Raw genomic sequence first — 21,672 nt, 5'->3', positions numbered from 1 at the left:
TAGGGACCAGCACAACCAGGGTGTTCCCCAGTAAGAGCCTTAGACACTCAAGTCTGTTTACTCAGCAGACCTTGGCCGAAGTCTGTCACGAACTTGGCCTTGCATAGCGTGCTGGGAATGCAGAAGTCGCCCCAACACAGTCTCTACTCACACCAACTCACAGCCTAGACAAGAAGACAGATGTGTGAAACCAAATTATAGTCACTGCGATAGGGATCTAATAAGAGAGTGTGTGTGTGTGACTGATGAGGGACCAGGGGTCAAAAAGGGCTTTTCCAAGGAAGGCAATTGGAATTTTCCAGAGAACAAGGAGGAGGACAGTATAGAAAAGGGGCAGAGCCTGTGCAGAGGCAGAGAGGCTGGACAGAGTGTGGCAAGCAGAGGGAACCCTATGCATCTCTCTTCTCCCTACTATGGCTAGAGTCAAGGAGAGGGCAGCAAGGCAGGTTCTGAAGGGCCTCTGACACTTTGTCGAGGGTGATAGCCATGGGAGGCTGGGAGTGGGGATGTGGCAAGGTCTGAACTGCATTTCCGGTCATTCTGACAGCCAGTGTAGAGGAAAGATGCTGAGGGAGAAACTGGAAGCCCAGAGACAGGACCAGTGTTTTGTTTTTTTGTTTTTGTTTTTGTTTTTGTTGAGACAGAGTCTCACTGTCACCCAGGCTGGAGTGCAGTGGTGCAATTTCAGCTCACTGCAACCTCCGCCTCCCGGGTTCAAGCGATTCTCCTGCCTCAGCCTCCCAAGTAGCTGGGACTACAGGAGTGTGCCACCACGCCAGGGTAAATTTTGGTGGGTGTTGTTGTTGTTTTAGTAGAGACGAGGTTTCACCATGTTGGCCAGGCTGGTCTCGAACTCCTGAGCTCAAGCAATCCTCCCTCCTTGGCCTCCCAAAGTGCTGGGATTACAGGCGTGAGCCACTGTGGCTGGCCAGGACCAGTGTTAATGATCATTATCCACTGAATTAACAGTGAAAACATATCTATTACTGCATGCCCGCCGTGTCCCACACATTCATCGTCTCATCCCAAGCGCTCACTGTCTTGTCCAAGCGTCAGAGTAACTCCATGCTACCTGGGAGGAAAGTGGGCTCAGAGAGGTGAGGACACTTGCCCGAGGCCACCAGGGAGTTCAGGCTGGTCAGCAGCCAAGCCAGGATTCAAACCCAGCCTCAACCATCCCCCACGAGGCTGCTCAGCAGGCATTCTGCAGAGAAGAGAGAATAGACTGGAATTCTGTTCAAAATAAAGAGACTCCCTATTTAAAGCAGCCCGATGCCACATGTTTCAACAAAACCAGGCTTCCCTTTGCAGCAACACCCCCATTCCACTCAGTTCTCAACTGCATTATTAAAGTGATTGGCGGGGGGACCCCACCCCCTCCCTTTGGGAGTGTCCCTTCATCTCCCTTCACACCCCCTTCCCTCTGCAGCTGGGTCACTGCGTGCTGAGCGCCGAGCAGCCTCAGGCTGTCCGCCTGTGGCCACGCTGTTGTCACGGTCCTCTGTCCAGAGGCACCAAGGAGACTTGGAAAACAGACACTGTGGGCAGGAGCCCCAGGTGCACGCTCCCCGGGACCGGCAACCCTGCTGAGTCACTTGACTTCACCGAGCCTTGGTCTGTCTCTGAAATGGCGTGTGATGCTCACCTCCGGAGCTGCCGGGGGAGTCAGCAGGAGCCTGGGGTGCCGCAGAGGCTCCGGGAGCTGCAGGCAGGAGGTGGGCATGGAGGGGGCTGAGGCCCAGGGCTCAAACCCTGGCTGTGCCACTTCCTGGTCGTGTGGCCTCGCTGAGCCATCTTCCTTCTCTGAAAAGTGAGCCTAGGCTGGGCGCGGTGGCTCATGCCTGTAATCCCAGCACTTTGAGAGGCCGAGGCAGGTGGATCACCTGAGGTCGGGAGTTCGAGACCAGCCTGACCAACATAGAGAGACCTCCCCCCACTCCCCGTTTCTACTAAAAATACAAAAAATTAGCCGTGCATGGTGGCACATGCCTGTAGTCCCAGCTACTCGGGAGGCTGAGGCAGGAGAATCGCTTGAACCTGGGAGACAGAGGTTGCAGTGAGCCAAGATGGCGCCACTGCCCTCCAGCCTGGGTGAAAACAGCGAAACTCCGTCTCAAAAAAAAAAAAACAAAAAAGGAGCCTAGCAACACGTGCCCTGCAGGGCATCATCGCCTGTGCCCAGCACACGCCTCCAGGTGCCAAGCCCTGAGCGGAGTGAGTCTCACCTCAAGCCTTCAGAGCAGCTCGCAAGGCTGACGTTGTGAGGTCCTTTCAGACAACGGCCCCTCTCCACCTCTGCACCTGCAGGCCTGCTGTATCTCCATTCAATCAATAAGCAATGGGGGAATGAGTGGAGACCTTTGGGCTGGGTTCAAGAGGGTGAGCAGGAGCTTTCCTGGTGGATGAAAGGGAAGGGTGTCCTGAGCAGAGGGAATAGCATGTGCAAAGGTGGAGTGCCCGGCGAGAGGGTCCAAGGACTGATCCTGGCTAACGTGTATCCGAGTGAGGGCTGCGAGTGAGGGGCCATGCAGAGGGGAGTGGGGAGAAAGGCAGATGCTCAGGCAGGGCTTCCAATACAGGCTGAACTTCCCGAGGGCACTGGGGAGCCCCGGAGGCGTCTAGAGGAGGGCAGAGGCAGGGTCAGCTCTGGCATAGCAGGACCCCAGAGATGGACTGGAGGGGAGAGACTGAAGGCCAGGCAGGAGGCTGCGGCGGGCCCAGGGAGAGAGGATGAGGCGGGGCTGGGCTGTGGGGATGGGGAGGAAATGGGGGAGTTCGCTGCAAGGCATTAAAAGGCATGAAGCCGCCTGGCCCTGCTGGCCGACCCAGGGGCAAGGCCGCAGCCCCGCTTTGGACGGGGAGGGTGAGCTAGGGGGGCCCCACTGAGAAAAGGGACCCTGAAGGGAGGGAGGGGAGGGTGGGGCACAGAGTGTTTGCTGGGAATGAAGGGGGCCCCAGGCCATCTCAGTGTAACCCAGAGAGGGGGAAAGTTCCAGGGGGCTCTTGACAGCACATGGACCAGCAATACCTTTGTTCTTTGTGTATTTATTATTATTATTATCGAGACGATTCTCACTCTGTTGCCCAGGCTGGAGTGCACTGGCAGTCTCAGCTCACTGCAACCTCCTCCTCCCAAGTTCATGCAATTCTGCCTCAGGCTCCTGAGTAGCTGGGATTACAGGCGTGCATCATCACGCCCAGTTAATTTTTGTGTTTTTAGTAGAGACGGGGTTTCACCACATTGGCCAGGCTAGCCTTGAACTCCTGACCTCAAGTGATCCACCCGCCTCGGCCTCCCAAAGTGCTGGGATTACAGGCATGAGCCACCGCGCCCGGCCTCTTGGTCCAGGCTTTCTTTTAAAGTCCGCCTCATTCTCTGCCTAGCGATCAGTGATGACCCGGACCTCCTCCTCCTGTTGCTATTATTGATGTTATTATTATTAATAGAAATAGCAACCGAGCGCCTGCTTTGTCGATCACCAGCATTTCCCAGGGAGGTGATAAGCGGCGTTTGGTGAGAAGGGTCCCATGTGTATTATGTTTGGGAAAACTAGAGTTGAGCAAAACAAAGCCGCTGTCTCCCACTGGGCTTCACAGAGCTTCAACACGCCAGGTGCACTGGAGTCTCGGGGAGGGAGTGTGCAGGCTCCTAATGCATTGAAATGAGAGAGTGTTTTTTTGCTGTTGGTGTTTAGCGTCCCGGGGAACAAGCTCTGAGAACCGGCTCTGAGAAGCTCCAGGTTGGGTTCTTCCCCAGATACTCTCTCCGAGGAAGAAATGCAAGCTCTGGGGGGTCCCCTGGCAGAGGGGGGAGTTTTAGAGCTCCAGCCCAGTCAGGCCAGAGACATTCTCAAGCCCCTGCTTCTCCTGCCCTGGACAGGCGATGCCCACAGCCCCCAGCCTCATGCCCAGGCACAGTCGCATCTCCGGCTGGGTGCAGAGACCCCAGGCCGGCTTGGGACCCAAATGACCCTCAGGACCCGCACCTGCAGAGGCATTCCTGCTGTACTCCACCATTCTCCCTGCCCCACAAGGCCTGCCCGAGCCCATCCTCAGGCTGTGTCCTGCAGGCTGAGCCCCCACCAGCTCCCTGCAAACACATTCACACCCTCCTGCCTGTGAAATAGCATTCATGGAGGTCTCATTCAGTTCTGAAAGCTAGCCATGTTCACTCTGGGAAGTTAGACAAGGCAGAAGCCTATTAAGAAGAAAATCGGCCGGGCGCAGTGGCTCACGCCCGTCATCCCAGCACTTTGGGAGGGCGAGGCGAGTGGATCACTTGAGGTCAGGAGTTCAAGACCAACCTGGCTAGCATGGCGAAATGCTGTCTCTACTAAAAATACAAAAATTAGCTGGGCGTGGTGGTGCACACCTGTAATCCCAGCTTCTCGGGAGGCTGAGGCAGGAGAATTGCTTGAACCCAGAAGGCAGAGGTTGCAGTGAGCTGAGATCGCACCACTGCAGTCTAGCCTGGGCGACAGAGTGAAATTCCATCTGAAAAAAAGAAAAGAAGAAATCAAGCACAGACATAGTGACTCACACCTGTAATCCCGGCACTTTGGGAGGCTGAGGCAAGAGGACTGCTCAGGGCCAGGAGTTTGAGACCAGGCTGGGCAACACAGCAAGACCCCATCTCTACAAAATTTTAAACTTAGCAAGGCATGGTGGTGTGTGCCTTTAGTCCAAGCTACTTGGGAGACTGAGGTGGGAGAATCACTGGGACCCAGGAGGTTGAGGCTGCAATGAGTTATGATCACAGCACTGCACTTCAGCCAGAGTGACAGAGGGAGGCCCTGTCAGAAAGAAAGAGAGAGAGAGGGCCAGGCACGGTGGCTCACGCCTGTAATCCCAGCACTTTGGGAGGCCGAGGCAGGCAGATCACAAGGTCAGGAGATGGAGACCATCCTGGCTAACACGGTGAAACCCCGTCTCTACTAAAAATACAAAAAATTAGCCAGGTGTGGTGGTGCGTGCCTGTAGTCCCAGCTACTCCAGAGGCTGAGGCAGGAAAATCATTTGAACCCAGAAGGCGGAGCTTGCAGTGAGCCGAGATCGCGCCACCACACTCCAGCCTGGGCAACAGAGCGAGACTCAAAAAAAAAAAAAAAGAAAAGAAAGAGAGAGAGAAAGAGGGAGGGAGGGAAAGAGACAGAGAGAAAGGAGAAAGAAAAGGAAAGATTACCCTGTCAATTACAGATCAATGTCCATACATAGGTATAGCCATGGGCCAGTACTCTAGAGAGCCGTTCATATCATGTCTTTGAAGCACTTTTCATGATGTAAGAAAATACTCACAATGTTATTAAGGGGAAATGCAGGACCCAGGCAAGTACATTGTATCATCAAAATTTGTGAAAAAGCAAGCCACAATGAATGGCTCATGCCTGTAATCCCAGCACTTTGGGACGCTGAGATGGGTGGATCATTTGAGGTCAGAAATTCAAGACCACCTGGCCAACATGGTGAAAACTCCTCTCTACTAAAAAAAAAAAAAAAAAAAAAAAAAAAACCGCCGGGGGTGGTGGCTCACGCCTGTAATCCCAGCACTTTGGGAGGCTGAGGCGGGCAGATCACGAGGTCAGGAGATCGAGACCATCCTGGCTAACACGGTGAAACCCCATCTCTACTAAAAATGCAAAAAATTAGCCAGGCGTGGTGGCGTGCGCCTGTAGTCCCAACTACTTGGGAGGCTGAGGCAGGAGAATGGTGTGAACCCAGGAGGCGGAGCTTGCAGTAAGCCGAGATTGCGCCACTGCACTCCAGCCTGGGTGACAGAGCAAGACTCTGTCTCAAAAAAAAAAAAAAATACAAAAATACAAAAATTAGCCGGGCGTAGTGGCGTGTGCCTGTAATCCCAGCTACTCATGAGGCTGAGGCAAGAGAATTGCATGAACCCGGGAGGCAGAGGTTGTAGTAAGCCAAGATTGTGCCAATGCACTCCATCCTGGGCAACAGAGTGAGACTCTATCTCAAAAAAAAAAAAAAAAACAAGTAAAAGATAATGAAAAAATATATCCCTGCATAATATGCACAGAAAAAATTGGAAGGATGTGCCAAATGATTAACATAAATTAACTCTGGGTAGATGTATTTTGGCCAATTTTTATTTTCTTCTCATACACTTTTTCCTAAATGAGTATATATTACTTTTTAAAAATGTTTTTTATTTTAGAAACACGGTTTCACCTTATTGCCTAGGCTAGTCTGGAACTCCTGACCTCAAGTCATCTGCCTGCCTCGGCCTCCCAAAGTGCTGGGATTACAGGCGTAAGCCACTGCGCCTATCCTTCGTCTATCCTTTTCACTCTGAGGCCGTGGAGTCCTTCATTGCGCAAGACGCCCTGTGGTTGGGACCCAGTCCCTGCCCTCCCTGGAGGCACCTGGACTCTGGGCTCCAGGGAACCCAGCCCCAGGGATCCCTGACCAGACTGGGGTGGGTAGACGGGACCAGGACATCCTCCTGTGTAAGTGACCCTGCAACTAGGTGTTGAAGGACAGATGGGGGGAGGTATCCAGGAAAAAAGCAGGAAAGGTGTTCCTGGCAGAGGGAAACACAGGTGCAAAGGCCAGAGGCAAGAGTGTGTCTGCTGGGCTCAGGGACTTGCCAGAACAGGAGGTGGGGGAAACAAGTAGGGGAGGAAGGAGAAGGTGGTGCCAGGCGGATGAGCTGCTCCAGGGCAGAGACTGTGTCTTATGGGCTCTCACTGTCATTGTCGCCTTGGTGGCAGCACAGCGCGGCATGGGAGAGTCTTATGCTGGGACTGACGGGCAGTCCTGGGAGGACTGTGAAGGGCCCAGGGGAGGGACAGGGGATCTGTGGGTATAAACAGACTTTTATTTTATTTTATTTTTGAGACTGAGTTTCTCTCTTGTTACCCAGGCTGGAGTACAATGGCGCTATCTCAGCTCACCGCAACCTCGCCTCCTGGGTTCAAACGATTCTCCTGCCTCAGCCTCCCGAATAGCTGGGATTACAGGCATGCGCCCTGCCTAATCAGACCTTTCTAGGGCCTGGTGGGAGAGGCAGAGGGCTGAGGTGCAGCTGGGGCCGTTGGCATGGAGAGGAGAGGCTGGAACAGGGAGTCGGAGGACAGGGGGCCAGGATGGGGGCGGCCCTGATTTTCTGCGGGAAAGGATGCAGTCAGACAGTTCTTGCCGGGGAGGGTGGCTCACGCGTGTAATCCCGGCACTTTGGGAGGCCGAGTTGGGCAGATCACCTGAGGTCAGGAGTTCAAGACCAGCCTGGCCAATATGATAAAACCCCATCTCTACTAAAAAAAATAAAAATAAAAAAAAATACAAAAATTAGCTGGGCGTGGTGGAGGACACCTGTAATCCTAGCTACTTGGGAGGCTGAGGCAGGAGAATCACTTGAACCCGGGAGGTGGAGGTTGCAGTGAGCCAAGATTACTCCATTGCACTCCAGCCTGGGCAACAAGAGCAAAACTCCCTCTCAAAAAAAAAAAAAAAGTACGGTTCTTGGCCCTAAGAGCCGCCTTTCAGTGGACGGCTCAGGGCTGTAATCCCAAGGGCATGGTACAAGTTTCTCAACGCCAACGATAACGATAACAATGAGAATGACGACGTGCTGAGCACCCCTGAACACTGGGACCTCATCTCCTCTCCCTCACCCTCTGAAGTGCTTTTCATCATCCTCCTCGTGGTAAGAGTGGGCCCAGAGGTACAGAGAGCTCAAGTGACAGGCCCTACAACCAGGATGGGGGAGGCGGGATTTGAACAGGGCTCTGCTCTTCATACTACGCCTGTGAGCTCTGTTTCCGTGTCTGTCCACGGGGAACGGCGATGGGTGGGTGTGAGGTGGCCGAGCGAGACGGGGAGGGGCGCAGGCTCCAGCCAGCCCTGCCCAGCTCTGCCATGGAGCAAGCCACTTCTTTAGGCTCCTGTTTCCTCCTTTCTAAAACGGGGCGATCACAGTCCTTGTTCATAGGGCTGCTGGATGGACAAAAGGTGACTGTGTCCGCAGAGCGTCCCTGAGCGCCGAGTAAACCCGCAGCATCTCACAGGGCAGCCGCCAGCATCGGGGCTGCTGGCTGGGCTCGGGGACTGCGTGCGTTGCTACTGAGAGGCGCCCTGGACGCCCTGGGTGTAAAACACATGTTGGGTTTCCTTGGATTTCGAAGCTCCACCATAAAGAGTGTAAAATGGCTCAATCGCAAGTTTGCATCTGATGACAGGTTCAAATGAGAGTATTTTGGACCTGCTGAGCTAAATGAATATATTAGTAAAGTTGATTTCACCTGTTTGGTTTTTTGTTTATTATTATTTCAATGTGGCTTCTAGGAAATTTAAAATTGCACATGTGGGCTGGGTGTGGTGGCTCACACCTATAATCCCAGCACTTTGGGAGGCTGAGACGGGAGGATCGCTTGAGGCCAGGAGTTTGAGACCAGCCTGGGCAACATAGGGAGACCCCATCTCTACAAAAAATTAAAATAAAATAAAATTAGCCAGGCGTGCTGGCACGTGCCTATAGTCCCAGCTACTCAGGAGGCTGAGGCGAGCAGATCACTTGAGCCCAGACGGTCAAGGCTGCAGTGAGCCGAGACTGTGCCACTGCACTCCAGCCTGGGTGACACAGCAAGACTCTGTCTTAAAACAAAACAACCAAACAAACATTACACACGTGTTCACATTCTATTTCTATTGGACAGCACCGACATACATTATTATTATTTTATGACTCTGCCTATGCCACAGATACTACCATTTCTTACGCTGTTTGCCTCTCAGGTATATCTGGGTTTGGTTTTGTTTTTATTCCTGCTTACTATAAAAGTAATTTTTGCTCATTGAGGAAAAAATATCACACAAGAATAAAAATTGTCCATAATTCCCAACAGATAAAGTTCACTACTAAGAAAAGCTTGGACTATGTCCTTCCAGTTTTTTGTTTTTTGTTTTTTTTTTTAGACAGAGTCTCACTCTGTCACCCAGGCTGGAGTGCAACTGGGCGATCTTGGCTCACTGCAACCTCCGCCTCCCGGGTTCAAGAGATTCTCCTGCCTCAGCCTCCCAAGTAGCTGGGATTACAGGCACCTGCCACCATGCCTGACTAATTTTTTGTATTTTTAGTAGAGATGGGGTTTCGCCATGTTGGCCAAGCTGGTCTCGAAATCCTGACCCAGGTGATCCACCTGCCTTGGCCTCTCAGAGTGCTAGGATTACAGGCATGAGCCACCATGCCTGGCCTCTTTTTTCTTTTTAAGATGGAGCCTCACTGTGTCGCCCAGGCCAGAGTGCAGTGGCGCGATCTTGGCTCACTGCAACCTCCGCCTCCCTCTTGCCTCAGTCTCCCGAGTAACTGGGATTACAGGCACCCACCACCACCCCCGGCTAATTTTTGTATTTTTAGTAGAGATGGAGTTTTATCATGTTGGCCAGGCTGGTCTCAAACTCCCAACCTCAACTGATCTGCCCGCCTCGGCCTACCTAAGTGCTGGGATTACAGGTGTGAGCCACCACGCCCGGCCTCTTTTTCTCTTTTTTCTTTTGGTGCATATACTCTGATACCTAATTCTTCAGCTTCTTTGTGATGACACAGGATGCATCTGAGGTTCTCAGTTTCCTCCGTTAATACTGTAACACCGCATTCCCCCAGTGTCCGTCCCCTTCTCCCTGGCACACACCACTATCTGGGCTTTGCAGATACGATCCAATGGCTGTGTGGCCTTCTGGGCCTCAGTGCACCCGGCGTGGTCATCAGTAGTGAGGACCCTGTGAGATCCTGCCTCCCGTGCTCTGACCCAGCACTGCCCCTCCTGTGGACCCCAGCCCCAGCCCCGAGAGGCGGCAGCCAGGGTCAGAGGTCAAGAGCCAGGACTCTGGAACCAGAGGGCCTGGATCCAGTCCCAACTCTGCTGTCCACTTCTGTGTGACCTTGGGCAAGTCACTGCACCTCCCTGGGCCTAATTCATCATCCTTCGTGTGAAACTCTTGCGGTCTGATGCGTTTTGACATTCTGATATTAGAAACATAGTAATAGATAGTATAGGTTTTATAATATCTTAGTGGTCGTGAAACATGGGAATTTCTAGAATGAAATGTTTGGATAGTCACAAGTGGGATCAATAAAAGCTTTACTTTCATGTGGCTGGGTGAGGTGGCTCACACCGGTAATCCCAGCACTTTGGAAGGCCAAGGCGGGTGGATCACCTGAGGCCAGGAGTTCGAGACCAGCCTGGACAACATGGCAAAACCCTGTCTCTACTAAAAATACAAAAAATTAGCCAAGCGTGTTGATGCGTGCCTGTAATCCCAGCTACTTGTGAGGCTGAGGCAGGAGAATCACTTGAACCCGGCAGGCGGAGGTTGCAGTGAGCCGAGATCACGCCTCTGTACTCCAGGCTGGGCGACAGAGCGAGACTCCATCTCAAAATAAATAAATAAATAAACAAATAAATAAATAAATAAAATAGCTTCACATGGGTTCTGATCGGGTTTTGCCGCCAAGTGGGATTTGGTGTCAAAGTTTGGAAAAATCTGATTGTTAGGGCCTTAAGAATTTTGGAATTGCAGGTATCGAATAAGGACTGGTAATAGTGCCCATCTCACAGGGCAGTTTGGAGGATTAAAAGAGTTATCACCCACAAAATGTTTAGAACAGTGTCTGGCACCAAAGATGTGTTCAATGTGTCTTAGTCGCTGGTATTAGTATTTTCATTTTGTGTATTTATTTATTTATTTTGGGGACGGGATCTCCCTCTGTCGCGCAGGCTGGAGCGCAGTGGCACGATCACAGTTCACTGCAGCCTGGGCCTCCTGGGCTCAGGCGATCCTCCCATCTTAGCCTTCTGAGTGGCTGGGACCACAGGTGCATGCCATCACACAGGGCTAAGTTTCGTATTTGTCTGTGGAGACAGGGGTCTTGCTTTGTTGACCAGGATTGTCTTCAATTCCTGAGCTCAAGTGATCCTCCCACCTCGGCCTCCCAAAGTGCTGGGATTACTGCTGTGAGCCACCATGCCCAGCCTTATTTTTTTCATTTTTAAAACTATGTATAGTGGCCGGGCACGGTGGTTCACGCCTGTAATTTCCCAGCACTTTGGGAGGCCAAGGCAGGCAGATCACTTCAGATTGGGAGTTCAAGAACAGTCTGGCCAACATGGGGAAACCCCGTCTCTACTAAAAATACAAAATTGGCTGGGCACGGTGGCTCATGCCTGTAATCCCAGCACTTTGGGAGGCCGAGGCGGGTGGATCACGAGGTCAGGAGTTCAAGACCAGCCTGGCCAACATGGTGAAACCCCATCTCTACTAAAAATACAAAAATTAGCCAGGCGTGGTGGCACGCCCCTGTAATCCCAGCTACTTGGGAGACTGAGGCAGGAGAATCGCTAGAACCTGGAAGGCGGAGGTTACAGTGAGCCGAGATTGTGCAACTGCACTCCAGCCTGGGTGACAGAGCAAGACTCTGTCTCAAAAATAAAATAAAATAAAATAATGTATCACTGGCATGGAATAAAATATCCTCATTTTAAGTGTAGTTTGGGGAGTCCTAACAGTTGCTTTCCGTCCTGTAACCACCACGCCAATGTAGCACCTTTCAATCACCCCAGAAAGCTCTCTCATGCCCTTCCCTGTCTGCCCCAGATACCTCACCCGCCCACACACGCAGAGACGCCCACTTACAACACCCAGAGCATGGTGTGGACGGATCCACCGCACCAGCTCCTTTGTGTTCGGCGTCTTTTGCTCAGTGTAACCCCCTAGAGATTCATCCAGAGGGTCATCAGTAGCCAGGTCCCTTTCATGGCTGAGCTGAGAGATTCATCCAGGGGGTCACAGTAGCCAGGTCCCTTTCATGGCTGAGCCGCAGCATCCTTTACATGGCCACACCTCGCAGTGTTTGTCCATTCACCTGCTGAGGAACATTTGGGATGTCTCCAGCTTAGGCAGTCCTGAGAAAAAAATGCTGTGAACACCCACACAGAAGCCGTTGCGTGGACATCTGCCTTCATTTCTCTTGAGGAAATACCCAGGAATGGAACAGCCGGGTCGGATGGCCACTCCAGTTTTAACTTTTTTTTCAAAAGTTTTTTCCTCTTCAATCCCAAAATTCTTGGTTTTATATTTCTTTTTAAATTCTTTTTGTAGAGACAGGGAGGGTCTCCCAGTGTTGCCCAGACTGGTCTCAAGCTTCTGGGCTCAGGTGAGCCTCTCACCTTGGCCTCCCAAAGCACTGGGATTACAGGCATAAGCCACTGTGCCTGGCCCCCAAAATTCTTTTTTTGTTTTTTTTTTCGAGACGGAGTCTCACTCTGTCACCCAGGCTGGAGTGTGGTGACACAATCTCAGCTCACTGCAACCTCTGCCTCCCAGGTTCAAGCAATTCTTCTGCCTCAGCCTCCCAAGTAGCTGGGATTACAGGCATGTGCCACCATGCCTGGCTAATCTTTGTATTTTTAGTAGAGACGGGGTTTCACCATGTTGGCCAGGCTGGTCTCGAACTCCTGACCTCAGGTGATCCACCCACTGCAGCCTCCCAAAGTGCTGGCATTACAGGCGTTAGCCACCATGCCTGGCCGTCCCCAAAATTCTTGAATCCAGTTTTAACTTTCTAAGTATCTTTTTTTCTCTTTTTTTCATTTTCTTGTTTGTTCATTTTTCTTTTCTTTTTTTTTTTTTTTTTTTTTTTTGACAGGGTATTAGTTCATTGCCCAGGCTGGAGTGCAGTGGCGTGATCAGGGCTCACTGCAGCCTTCACTTTCCAGGCTCACGCAATCCTCCCACCTCAGCCTCCCTAGTAGCTGGGACAACAGGCACATGCCACCATGCCTGGCTAATTTATTTTATTTTATTTTATTTTTGTAGAGATGGGGTCTATGTTCTGATGCCCAGTCTGATCTTAATCTCCTGGGTTCAAGTGATCTGCCCACCTCAGCCTCCCAAAGTGCTGGGATTACAGGCATGAGCCACCCCTGTGCTTGGTCCCCCAAAATTCTTGAATCCAGTTTTTTTGTTTGTTTCTACATGGAGTCTTGCTCTGTTGCCCAGGCAGGAGTGCAGTGGCACTATCTCGACTCACTGCAAACTCCGCCTCCTGGGTTCAAGTGATTCTCGTGCCTCAGCCTCCCGAGTAGCTGGGATTACACGCACCACCACACCTGGCTAATTTTTGTATTTTTAGTAGAGACAGGGTTTCACCATGTTGGCCAGGCTGGTCTCAAACTCCTGACCTCAAGTGATCCACCTGCCTCGGCCTCCCAAAGTGCTGAGATTACAGGCGTGAGCCACCACGCCCAGCCTTGACTCCAGTTTTAACTTTATAAGAAACTCATCAAACCATGTTGCAATATAGGTCGTACCGTCACAGCACAGCACGGGAGATCCAGCCACACGGCCCCACCTGCGCCCGGGACCTTGGTGATCCCCCCACGGTCCCCGTCAGTATCTCCGTGACTGATCCGTGTCTCCCTCTCCCCAGGTGATCCGGACGGACACGTTCAAGCACCTGCGGCACCTGGAGATTCTGCAGCTGAGCAAGAACCTGGTGCGCAAGATCGAGGTGGGCGCCTTCAACGGGCTGCCCAGCCTCAACACGCTGGAGCTTTTTGACAACCGGCTGACCACGGTGCCCACGCAGGCCTTCGAGTACCTGTCCAAGCTGCGGGAGCTCTGGCTGCGGAACAACCCCATCGAGAGCATCCCCTCCTACGCCTTCAACCGCGTGCCCTCGCTGCGGCGCCTGGACCTGGGCGAGCTCAAGCGGCTGGAGTACATCTCGGAGGCGGCCTTCGAGGGGCTGGTCAACCTGCGCTACCTCAACCTGGGCATGTGCAACCTCAAGGACATCCCCAACCTGACGGCCCTGGTGCGCCTGGAGGAGCTGGAGCTGTCGGGCAACCGGCTGGACCTGATCCGCCCGGGCTCCTTCCAGGGTCTCACCAGCCTGCGCAAGCTGTGGCTCATGCACGCCCAGGTAGCCACTATCGAGCGCAACGCCTTCGACGACCTCAAGTCGCTGGAGGAGCTCAACCTGTCCCACAACAACCTGATGTCGCTGCCCCACGACCTCTTCACGCCCCTGCACCGCCTCGAGCGCGTGCACCTCAACCACAACCCCTGGCATTGCAACTGCGACGTGCTCTGGCTGAGCTGGTGGCTCAAGGAGACGGTGCCCAGCAACACGACCTGCTGCGCCCGCTGTCATGCGCCCGCCGGCCTCAAGGGGCGCTACATTGGGGAGCTGGACCAGTCGCATTTCACCTGCTATGCGCCCGTCATCGTGGAGCCGCCCACGGACCTCAACGTCACCGAGGGCATGGCTGCCGAGCTCAAATGCCGCACGGGCACCTCCATGACCTCCGTCAACTGGCTGACGCCCAACGGCACCCTCATGACCCACGGCTCCTACCGCGTGCGCATCTCCGTCCTGCATGACGGCACGCTTAACTTCACCAACGTCACCGTGCAGGACACGGGCCAGTACACGTGCATGGTGACGAACTCAGCCGGCAACACCACCGCCTCGGCCACGCTCAACGTCTCGGCCGTGGACTCCGTGGCGGCCGGGGGCACCGGCAGCGGCGGGGGCGGCCCTGGGGGCAGTGGTGGTGTTGGAGGGGGCAGTGGCGGCTACACCTACTTCACCACGGTGACCGTGGAGACCCTGGAGACGCAGCCCGGAGAGGAGGCCCTGCAGCCGCGGGGGACGGAGAAGGAACCGCCAGGGCCCACGACAGACGGTGTCTGGGGTGGGGGCCGGCCTGGGGACGCGGCCGGCCCTGCCTCGTCTTCTACCACGGCACCCGCCCCGCGCTCCTCGCGGCCCACGGAGAAGGCGTTCACGGTGCCCATCACGGATGTGACGGAGAACGCCCTCAAGGACCTGGACGACGTCATGAAGACCACCAAAATCATCATCGGCTGCTTCGTGGCCATCACGTTCATGGCCGCGGTGATGCTCGTGGCCTTCTACAAGCTGCGCAAGCAGCACCAGCTCCACAAGCACCACGGGCCCACGCGCACCGTGGAGATCATCAACGTGGAGGACGAGCTGCCCGCCGCCTCGGCCGTGTCCGTGGCCGCCGCGGCCGCCGTGGCCAGTGGGGGTGGTGTGGGCGGGGACAGCCACCTGGCCCTGCCCGCCCTGGAGCGAGACCACCTCAACCACCACCACTACGTGGCTGCCGCCTTCAAGGCGCACTACAGCAGCAACCCCAGCGGCGGGGGCTGCGGGGGCAAAGGCCCGCCTGGCCTCAACTCCATCCACGAACCTCTGCTCTTCAAGAGCGGCTCCAAGGAGAACGTGCAAGAGACGCAGATCTGAGGCGGCAGGGCCGGGCGGGCGAGGGGCGTGGAGCCCCCCACCCAGGTCCCAGCCCGGGCGCAGCCTGACCGGGACCCCTTCCTCCCACAGCCCAGCCCACCTTCTGGGACCACGCAGGGAATTGGGGAGAGGTGGCTTCCAGCCCCATCTGGGGCTCGGACCCCCAGTGAGGACAGGGTGGGGCTCCAGGAGCGGAGTCTCCGGGATCCTCGCCTCACCCCCGCCAATCCCCGGTGACGGGAGGGGACGTGGGACCCAGGAGAAGTGGCCTGAGTTCTCCGCGTTTCCTCCTCGCTCTCCCACCAAGCGTTCCGGGCCCGCCGCCTTCCAGGGGAGAGAGGAGCTTTCTCCAGGGGTGTCCTTTCCCCTCGGCCCCAAACACCTTCCTTTTACGGTTCAGTTTTTGCAGTTTGACGCCCGTCCCTCCCTCCCACTCCTCCGCCCTCAAAACTGAAGAGATGGACACGTCACCAGAGCTCCCGTCCCAGCGCCCGGCTCTGCTCCCGGCCGGCGGTCCCTGTCGTCGGCGCGGGGGGGGAGCCTCCACCCGCCCCAGCCCCACCTGCCCCACAGACACTTTTGATACTGAAGGGAGGTTTGCGTCAACGACTACCTGCTCTGTAATTACTTTAAAAAAAAAAACATGGAAAAAGTAAAAAAATATTTTTTTTGGTCATGAAAGCACGGAGGAGAGAAAACAAAGTGAATGTGGGTGGGGGCGGAAGGAGAGGCTGGAGAGCCAGCCTCGCAGCTCCGTCGGGAGGGTGGGCACGGGGCACCTCCGGGTGGTCTTAGGCCCCTCAGCCTTCACCCTGGAGACCCCAGAGAAGGTCTGATTCCCTCTCTTCCTAAACTCCTCCCCCAGCACCGCCACACCACACCCAAACCCAGGTGGAGACTTAGAACAAAGGAAATCTATCGTCCCACAGTTCTGGAGGCTGGAGGGAGGGCCACGCTCTCTCTGAAACCTGGGGGTACCTCAGGGGAGCTTCCTGCCTCGCCAGCTTCTGGCGGCCCCAGGCTGTCCTGGCTGGTGGCTGTATCACATCACCCCAGTCTTCCAGTGCCTGCCCCTGTAGCCTCTCATCTCTTCCCTCTCTGTGCGTCCGTCTGTGTCCAACTCCCCCTCTTTTATTTATTTATTTTTTAATTGAGATGGAGTTTTATTATTGTCGCCCAGGCTGGAGTGCAATGGTGTGATCTCAGCTCACTGCAACCTCTGCTTCCCAGCTTCAAGCGATTCTCCTGCCTCAGCCTCCCAAGTAACTGGGATCACAGGCATGCGCCACCAGGCCTGGCTAATTTTTGTATTTTTAGTAGAGATGGGGTTTCACCACATTGGCCAGGCTGGTTTCGAACTCCTAACCTCAGGTGATCCACTCACCTCAGCCTCTCAAAGTGCTCGGATTACAGGCATGAGCCACCACGCCTGACCGTTTTGTTTGTTTGTTTCTTTGTTTTTGAGACAGAGTCTTGCTCTGTTGTCCAGGCTGGAGTGCAGTGGCACAATTTCAGCTCACTGAAGCCTCTGCCTCCCAGGTTCAAGCGAATCTCCTCCCTCAGCCCCCTGAGTAGCTAGGATTACACGTGACTACCACCACACCCAGCTAATTTTTGTATTTTTAGTAGAGACGGGGTTTCACCATGTTGGCCAGGCTGGTCTCGAACTTCTGACCTCAAGTGATCCACCTGCCTCAGCCTCCCAAAGTGCTGGGACTATAGGCGTGAGCCACTGCAGCCTGCCTAACCTCCCCTCTTACAAGGACAGAGGTCAGACTGGACCAGGAGCCTCCACCTCCAGTATAACCTCAGCTCCATCCTTGGCAAAAACCAATTCCCAAAAAAGGTCCCATTCTGAGGCCCTGGAGGTCAGGACTTCTGCGCTTCCCTTTCTGGGTAACAATTCAACCCACAACAGGGCCCAATCCAGAGTGTGTGTCTCCACTGCAGACCCCCTCAAGGCTGCTCCAGAGGAGGGGGTGCTGAAGGGGAGGGAGGCCAAGTGGGAGGCTGGGGCTGCGGCCTCTGGGGCACAGCAGCTGTATTTCTGGCCGGTTCAGTGGGAGGCTGGAGGGCCGGATCGGGTGGGCCTGGGGCGGCAGGGGCACCACAGTGCCACCCAGAAGGGCAGGAACAGAGCCCTGGGAGGGCAGGGAGCAAGCCCCGAGCGGGCCTGGTTGGGGGGTTGCTGGCACAGTGGGCAGCTGTTGGGTGGGTTGGGGGAGGGGGTGATGATGTCTCTTGGGGGGTCAAGGTGCCTGAGTTGCAGCCCCTGGAGGGCTGGGGCTGGCCAGGGCTGCCATCTCACACTGCTGGGGGAGGCAGAGGGAGTGACAGAGCCATGCAGGGCCTTCCAGTGCTTTCCCACGCTGAGGTGGCTTGGGGGACACAGCCCTGAGGACACACAGGCCTGCGCCCAGCCCCCTTCTCCCCTCGTAGTGGCCCAGGCTGTACCCCGTACACGGCAGCTATGGGCACTATGGGGACACTCAGGCCCCAGCAGGAGTCAGAAGGTAGAGATGGCGGGAGGCCCCCCACTTCCATGAGGTGCCTGGCCCCTGCCCCCTTCCTGGCTCTGTCTACACCCAGGCATCTTATCTCTCCCACACCCGGGGCTCCTGGCTCTGGAAGCCAATTCCTCCCTTATCAGCAGCGGCAGCCTTTGGGTGCCACGTCAGGGTCTTGGCCCCTCTCTGTCTGCCTGCGTCTGTCTCCTCTCTCCTCCTGTCAACTTGGGGCTCTCGCCACCCAGTGCCCGCCCCCCCCCCACCCCATGCTCCCGTTCACGCTCTCTTTCTCTCCAGCCTCCTTCCAGTGCCAATCCTGGTTGCCATGGAAACACTGCAGCGGGTACCAGGTGGTGGCTGGGGGCAGGGAGCCTGCGCTGCCGCAGCCTGCGCCATTTCCGGTGCCAGGCACCCTCAAGGCACAGAGGCTGGGGCTCATGTTGGGGGCACTTGGCCTCTCCAGGCCTCGAAGGCTTCTCCTGGGCTGATGCGAGCTGGGGAACGGGAGGGACGGACGTGGGAGTGAGAACGTCACACTGGAGGCAGCTGGTGGCACGATGGGGGACAGAGTGAAAGGTAGCAAGTCAAGGTGAACTGAAGGATGATCAGAGCAGAGGGAGGCTGTAGACAGGAGCGGAGGCTGTGGGAAGGGGACCCGTGCTGCGCAGCGGGGCTAGGGAGGTTGGACCCGCTGAGGCAAGGACACATTGAGGAGAAGCCACAACCAGGGCTCCCGCTGCCTCTGGGAGGGCTAGGGGCACAGCCAGGCTGAAGCCTCCCTCAGACCTTAGCCGCCTGAGAACAAGGAGGAGAGGTGAGCACGAGGGGACAGACAGAGCCCAGAGTCTCTGTCACCATCTCTTCTCCCAACCCAAAGCAAGATGCAGTTTCCATGACAACCTGGCCGGCCAGAGAGGGGGCAGGGGACTGCAGAGGAAACTTTCCACATCAGCAGGGAGAAAGAGGGTGTGCTGCAGGGGAAAGGGGGGCACGCAGGGCTCCCAGAACCCCCGGTCACCATGCTCACTGTGCTGGACCCGGGAAAGTGGACAGAGCACAGGGAAGGGTTCTCCCGCCTCCACTCCCGCAGGCCCACGCCCCCACGCTGGGCCTGCGGGGAAGGGGGAAGACTGAGCCCAGAGGCTCAAGGGTCAGATGTCCAAAGAGCAGCGGCTGCCCAGGCCTTGTGCAGGGGGCAGTGAGCAGCCCAGGGAGCCGGGCCCCAGACACCGCACTCAGGGCCATGGCCGACAGGGGCCCGTGGAGGGTGGGCGTGGTGGGCTATGGCCGCCTCGGTGAGTCCCTGACCATCCTTGGCCTCCTTCCCCAAACCCCTTCCTAAAGCTCCCAAGACTCTGCCCTCCACAAACACTTTTTTGTGTCTCTATCTGCCCCTGGCTGTGTCTCTGGGTCTGCCCACCGCACCCCCACCCCAGGTCTCTGTCCTCTCCGTCTCTGTCTCCCTTCTCTCTGGGCCTCTGTCCACCCCACTGTGTCTCTGTCCTGCCCCCATCTCTGTCTCCCTACCCTGCAATCTGAGTCTGTCCCCACCTCCTCTCTCTCTGGGTCTCTGTCCCCACCTCCTCTCTCTCTGGGTCTCTGTCCCCACCTCCTCTCTCTCTGGGTCTCTGTCCCCACCTCCTCTCTCTCTGGGTCTCTGTCCCCACCTCCTCTCTCTCTGGGTCTCTGTCCCCACCTCCTCTCTCTCTGGGTCTCTGTCCCCACCTCCTCTCTCTCTGGGTCTCTGTCCCCCTCTCTCTGGATCTCTAGCCCTCTCCTTTCCCTCTCCCCAGGACAGTCCCTCGTCTCCCGCCTCTTGGCTCAGGGACCAGAACTTGGCCTAGAACTTGTTTTTGTCTGGAATCGTGACCCAGGACGAATGGCAGGGAGCGTGCCCCCTTCCCTGCAGCTCCAGAACCTTGCTGCCCTTGGGGAAAGGTCAGTGACCTTGCCATGGGAGAGTGGAGCTGCCTGAAGCTCCTGTCCTGGCTCTCTTAGCCACTGTGTGATCTCAGGGGTTCCCTGACCCTCTCTGGGCCTTGGTTCAAGCAAATGTGAAACAGGACGAACCCATTCATCTCATTTCGCCTCCCAGGTCAGGGAGAAGAAGGGCAGCCCTCAGTAGACTCGGAGGGAACCTTGGGGAGAAGAGGCCTAATACCTCTCCAAGACCCTCCGCCCTCTTTCCCCTCTCCCAGGCGCCCTGATCTGGTTGTGGAAGTGGCCCATCCCAAAATAATCCATGAATCTGGGGCACAAATCCTGCGCCATGCCAATCTCCTGGTAAGCCCCACCCCAACCATTTACGCAGAGCCCTACCCCTTCTGTCTTGGTCTCACCCCACCCTGAAGTGGATATCCTTCCCTGACCTCAACCCTCCCCTCCTTCATCCACCCCAGGTGGGGTCCCCCTCAGCTCTAAGTGACCAGACCACAGAGCGGCAGCTCTTGGAGGCCTCACAGCACTGGGACCACGCCGTGTTTGTGGCCCGAGGGGCCCTGTGGGGCACTGAGGACATCAGGAGATTGGATGCAGCTGGGGGCCTCCGGGTGAGGCCTGCTGGGCTCCCCAGGAACCAGGGGAGGCCTGCAAAGACCCCACTCCCCCTAACCCGGGCTCTTGCTTCCAGAGCCTTCGTGTCACCATGGCCACACACCCCGATGGCTTCCGGCTTGAGGGACCCCTGGCTGCAGCCCACAGCCCTGGGCCTTGCACTGTGCTCTACGAAGGCCCTGTCCGTGGGCTCTGCCCCTTTGCCCCGCGAAATTCCAACACCATGGCGGCGGCTGCCCTGGCTGCCCCCAGCCTGGGCTTCGATGGGGTGATTGGGGTGCTTGTGGCTGATACCAGGTGAGCAGAGGTAAGCAGGGTGTTGGGCTGAGTCCAGGCTCTCCAGACTGACTGCCCCTCTTGTCCCAGCCTCACGGACATGCACGTGGTGGATGTAGAGCTGAGCGGACCCCGGGGCCCCACGGGCCGAAGCTTTGCTGTGCACACCCACAGAGAGAACCCTGCCGAGCCAGGCGCGGTCACCGGCTCCGCCACCGTCACGGCCTTCTGGCGGAGCCTCCTGGGTGCGGCCAGGCCCCTCTCCCCCGGCCCTGGGCTCCTGTGTTCTGCAGAGCTTGGGGGTCCCGGGCTCTCACTAGTTCTGCAGTTCTGGTTCTGTATTTGTTGACCTTTCTTTCTGACCTTTATTTCCTTAACCTCTCTCCATGACTTTGAATCCTGGCACTGTAGATGTCTCCATTTCTGTCCGCGTCCCCTGAGTCTCTGTGCCCGCCTCTGATCGAGACTCTCTCTGTCTCTGTCCACCCCCAGGGCTCTGTCCCGCTCTCTCCGGGTCTTCCTCCACCGCCCCCCTGCCCTGTCCCCTCCTCCCACCACTGCCTCCCCCAGGCGTCTGTCTCCTCATCTCTCCTCTGTCTCATTCGCTCATTCCCCTCTCTCCCCGCAGCCTGCTGCCAGCTCCCCTCCAGGCCGGGGATCCATCTCTGCTGAGAAGCCTCCTCCCTCCCGAGACAAGATCATCTGCCTGGCCTCTCACCACCACCATCCCACCCCTGCCCTGCCCCACTTCCCCAGGGTCTCCCTTCTGACTCAGTAAAGATCACCGCTGCCTCCCCCCGCACCGCCTGGCGTCTCTGATCCCTTTCCCTTGTGTGACGTCACGCTGCGTCTGCGCACCGCGCATGACGCCATCGCCGGGGGCGAGCACCCATGAGAGCGCGGCGCCAGGAAGCTATCGCGAGAGCCTACCTACTAAGTTTCCTAGAATCTCTGAGCGGTAGTGGGCGCGGCCGTATGCGAAAGAAGGGCCTCTGAGGCGCACTTCCGGGACCTGCCGCGGAGCCCGACGGAAGTTGTAGTGCGGCA

At 56.2% G+C, this 21,672-nt stretch overlaps 2 protein-coding genes across 10 annotated transcripts in view; both read left to right on the top strand.

The window, feature by feature from the left end:
- The window catches only part of LRRC4B (leucine rich repeat containing 4B), a 51,745-nt gene extending 35,775 nt beyond the window's left edge, over positions 1-15,970 (top strand). For all 4 annotated transcript variants that reach the window (XM_003813630.6, XM_008966155.5, XM_008966156.4 and 1 more), the window contains one exon: positions 13,445-15,970. In XM_003813630.6, coding sequence (XP_003813678.1) covers positions 13,445-15,289 — 1,845 coding nt within the window. In that variant the 3' untranslated portion in view covers positions 15,290-15,970. The remainder of the gene's footprint in view (positions 1-13,444) is intronic.
- A 2,081-nt stretch (positions 15,971-18,051) lies between these two features.
- ASPDH (aspartate dehydrogenase domain containing) lies at positions 18,052-21,664 on the top strand. Of its 6 annotated transcripts, none has more exons than XM_034945796.4 (7): positions 18,305-18,372; positions 19,590-19,734; positions 19,995-20,079; positions 20,196-20,345; positions 20,426-20,646; positions 20,716-20,870; positions 21,254-21,663. In XM_034945796.4, exons 1-7 carry the CDS (start codon positions 18,354-18,356, stop codon positions 21,295-21,297), a joined length of 819 nt encoding a protein of 272 aa, XP_034801687.1. In that variant the 5' UTR covers positions 18,305-18,353; the 3' UTR covers positions 21,298-21,663. The 6 variants fall into 6 exon arrangements, with proteins under 6 accessions (XP_034801688.1, XP_063456610.1, XP_034801687.1 ...); XM_063600539.1 differs by lacking the exon at positions 18,305-18,372 and adding an exon at positions 18,482-18,610 and having other exon boundaries at positions 21,254-21,661; XM_003813629.7 differs by lacking the exon at positions 18,305-18,372 and adding an exon at positions 18,765-19,091 and having other exon boundaries at positions 21,254-21,664.
- The last annotated feature ends 8 nt before the right edge of the window (positions 21,665-21,672 follow it).

This window comes from Pan paniscus, chromosome 20 (genome assembly GCF_029289425.2).
Source record: "Pan paniscus chromosome 20, NHGRI_mPanPan1-v2.0_pri, whole genome shotgun sequence".
NCBI classification, from domain to species: domain Eukaryota; kingdom Metazoa; phylum Chordata; class Mammalia; order Primates; family Hominidae; genus Pan; species Pan paniscus.
This window is presented reverse-complemented; position numbering and strand designations above follow the sequence as displayed.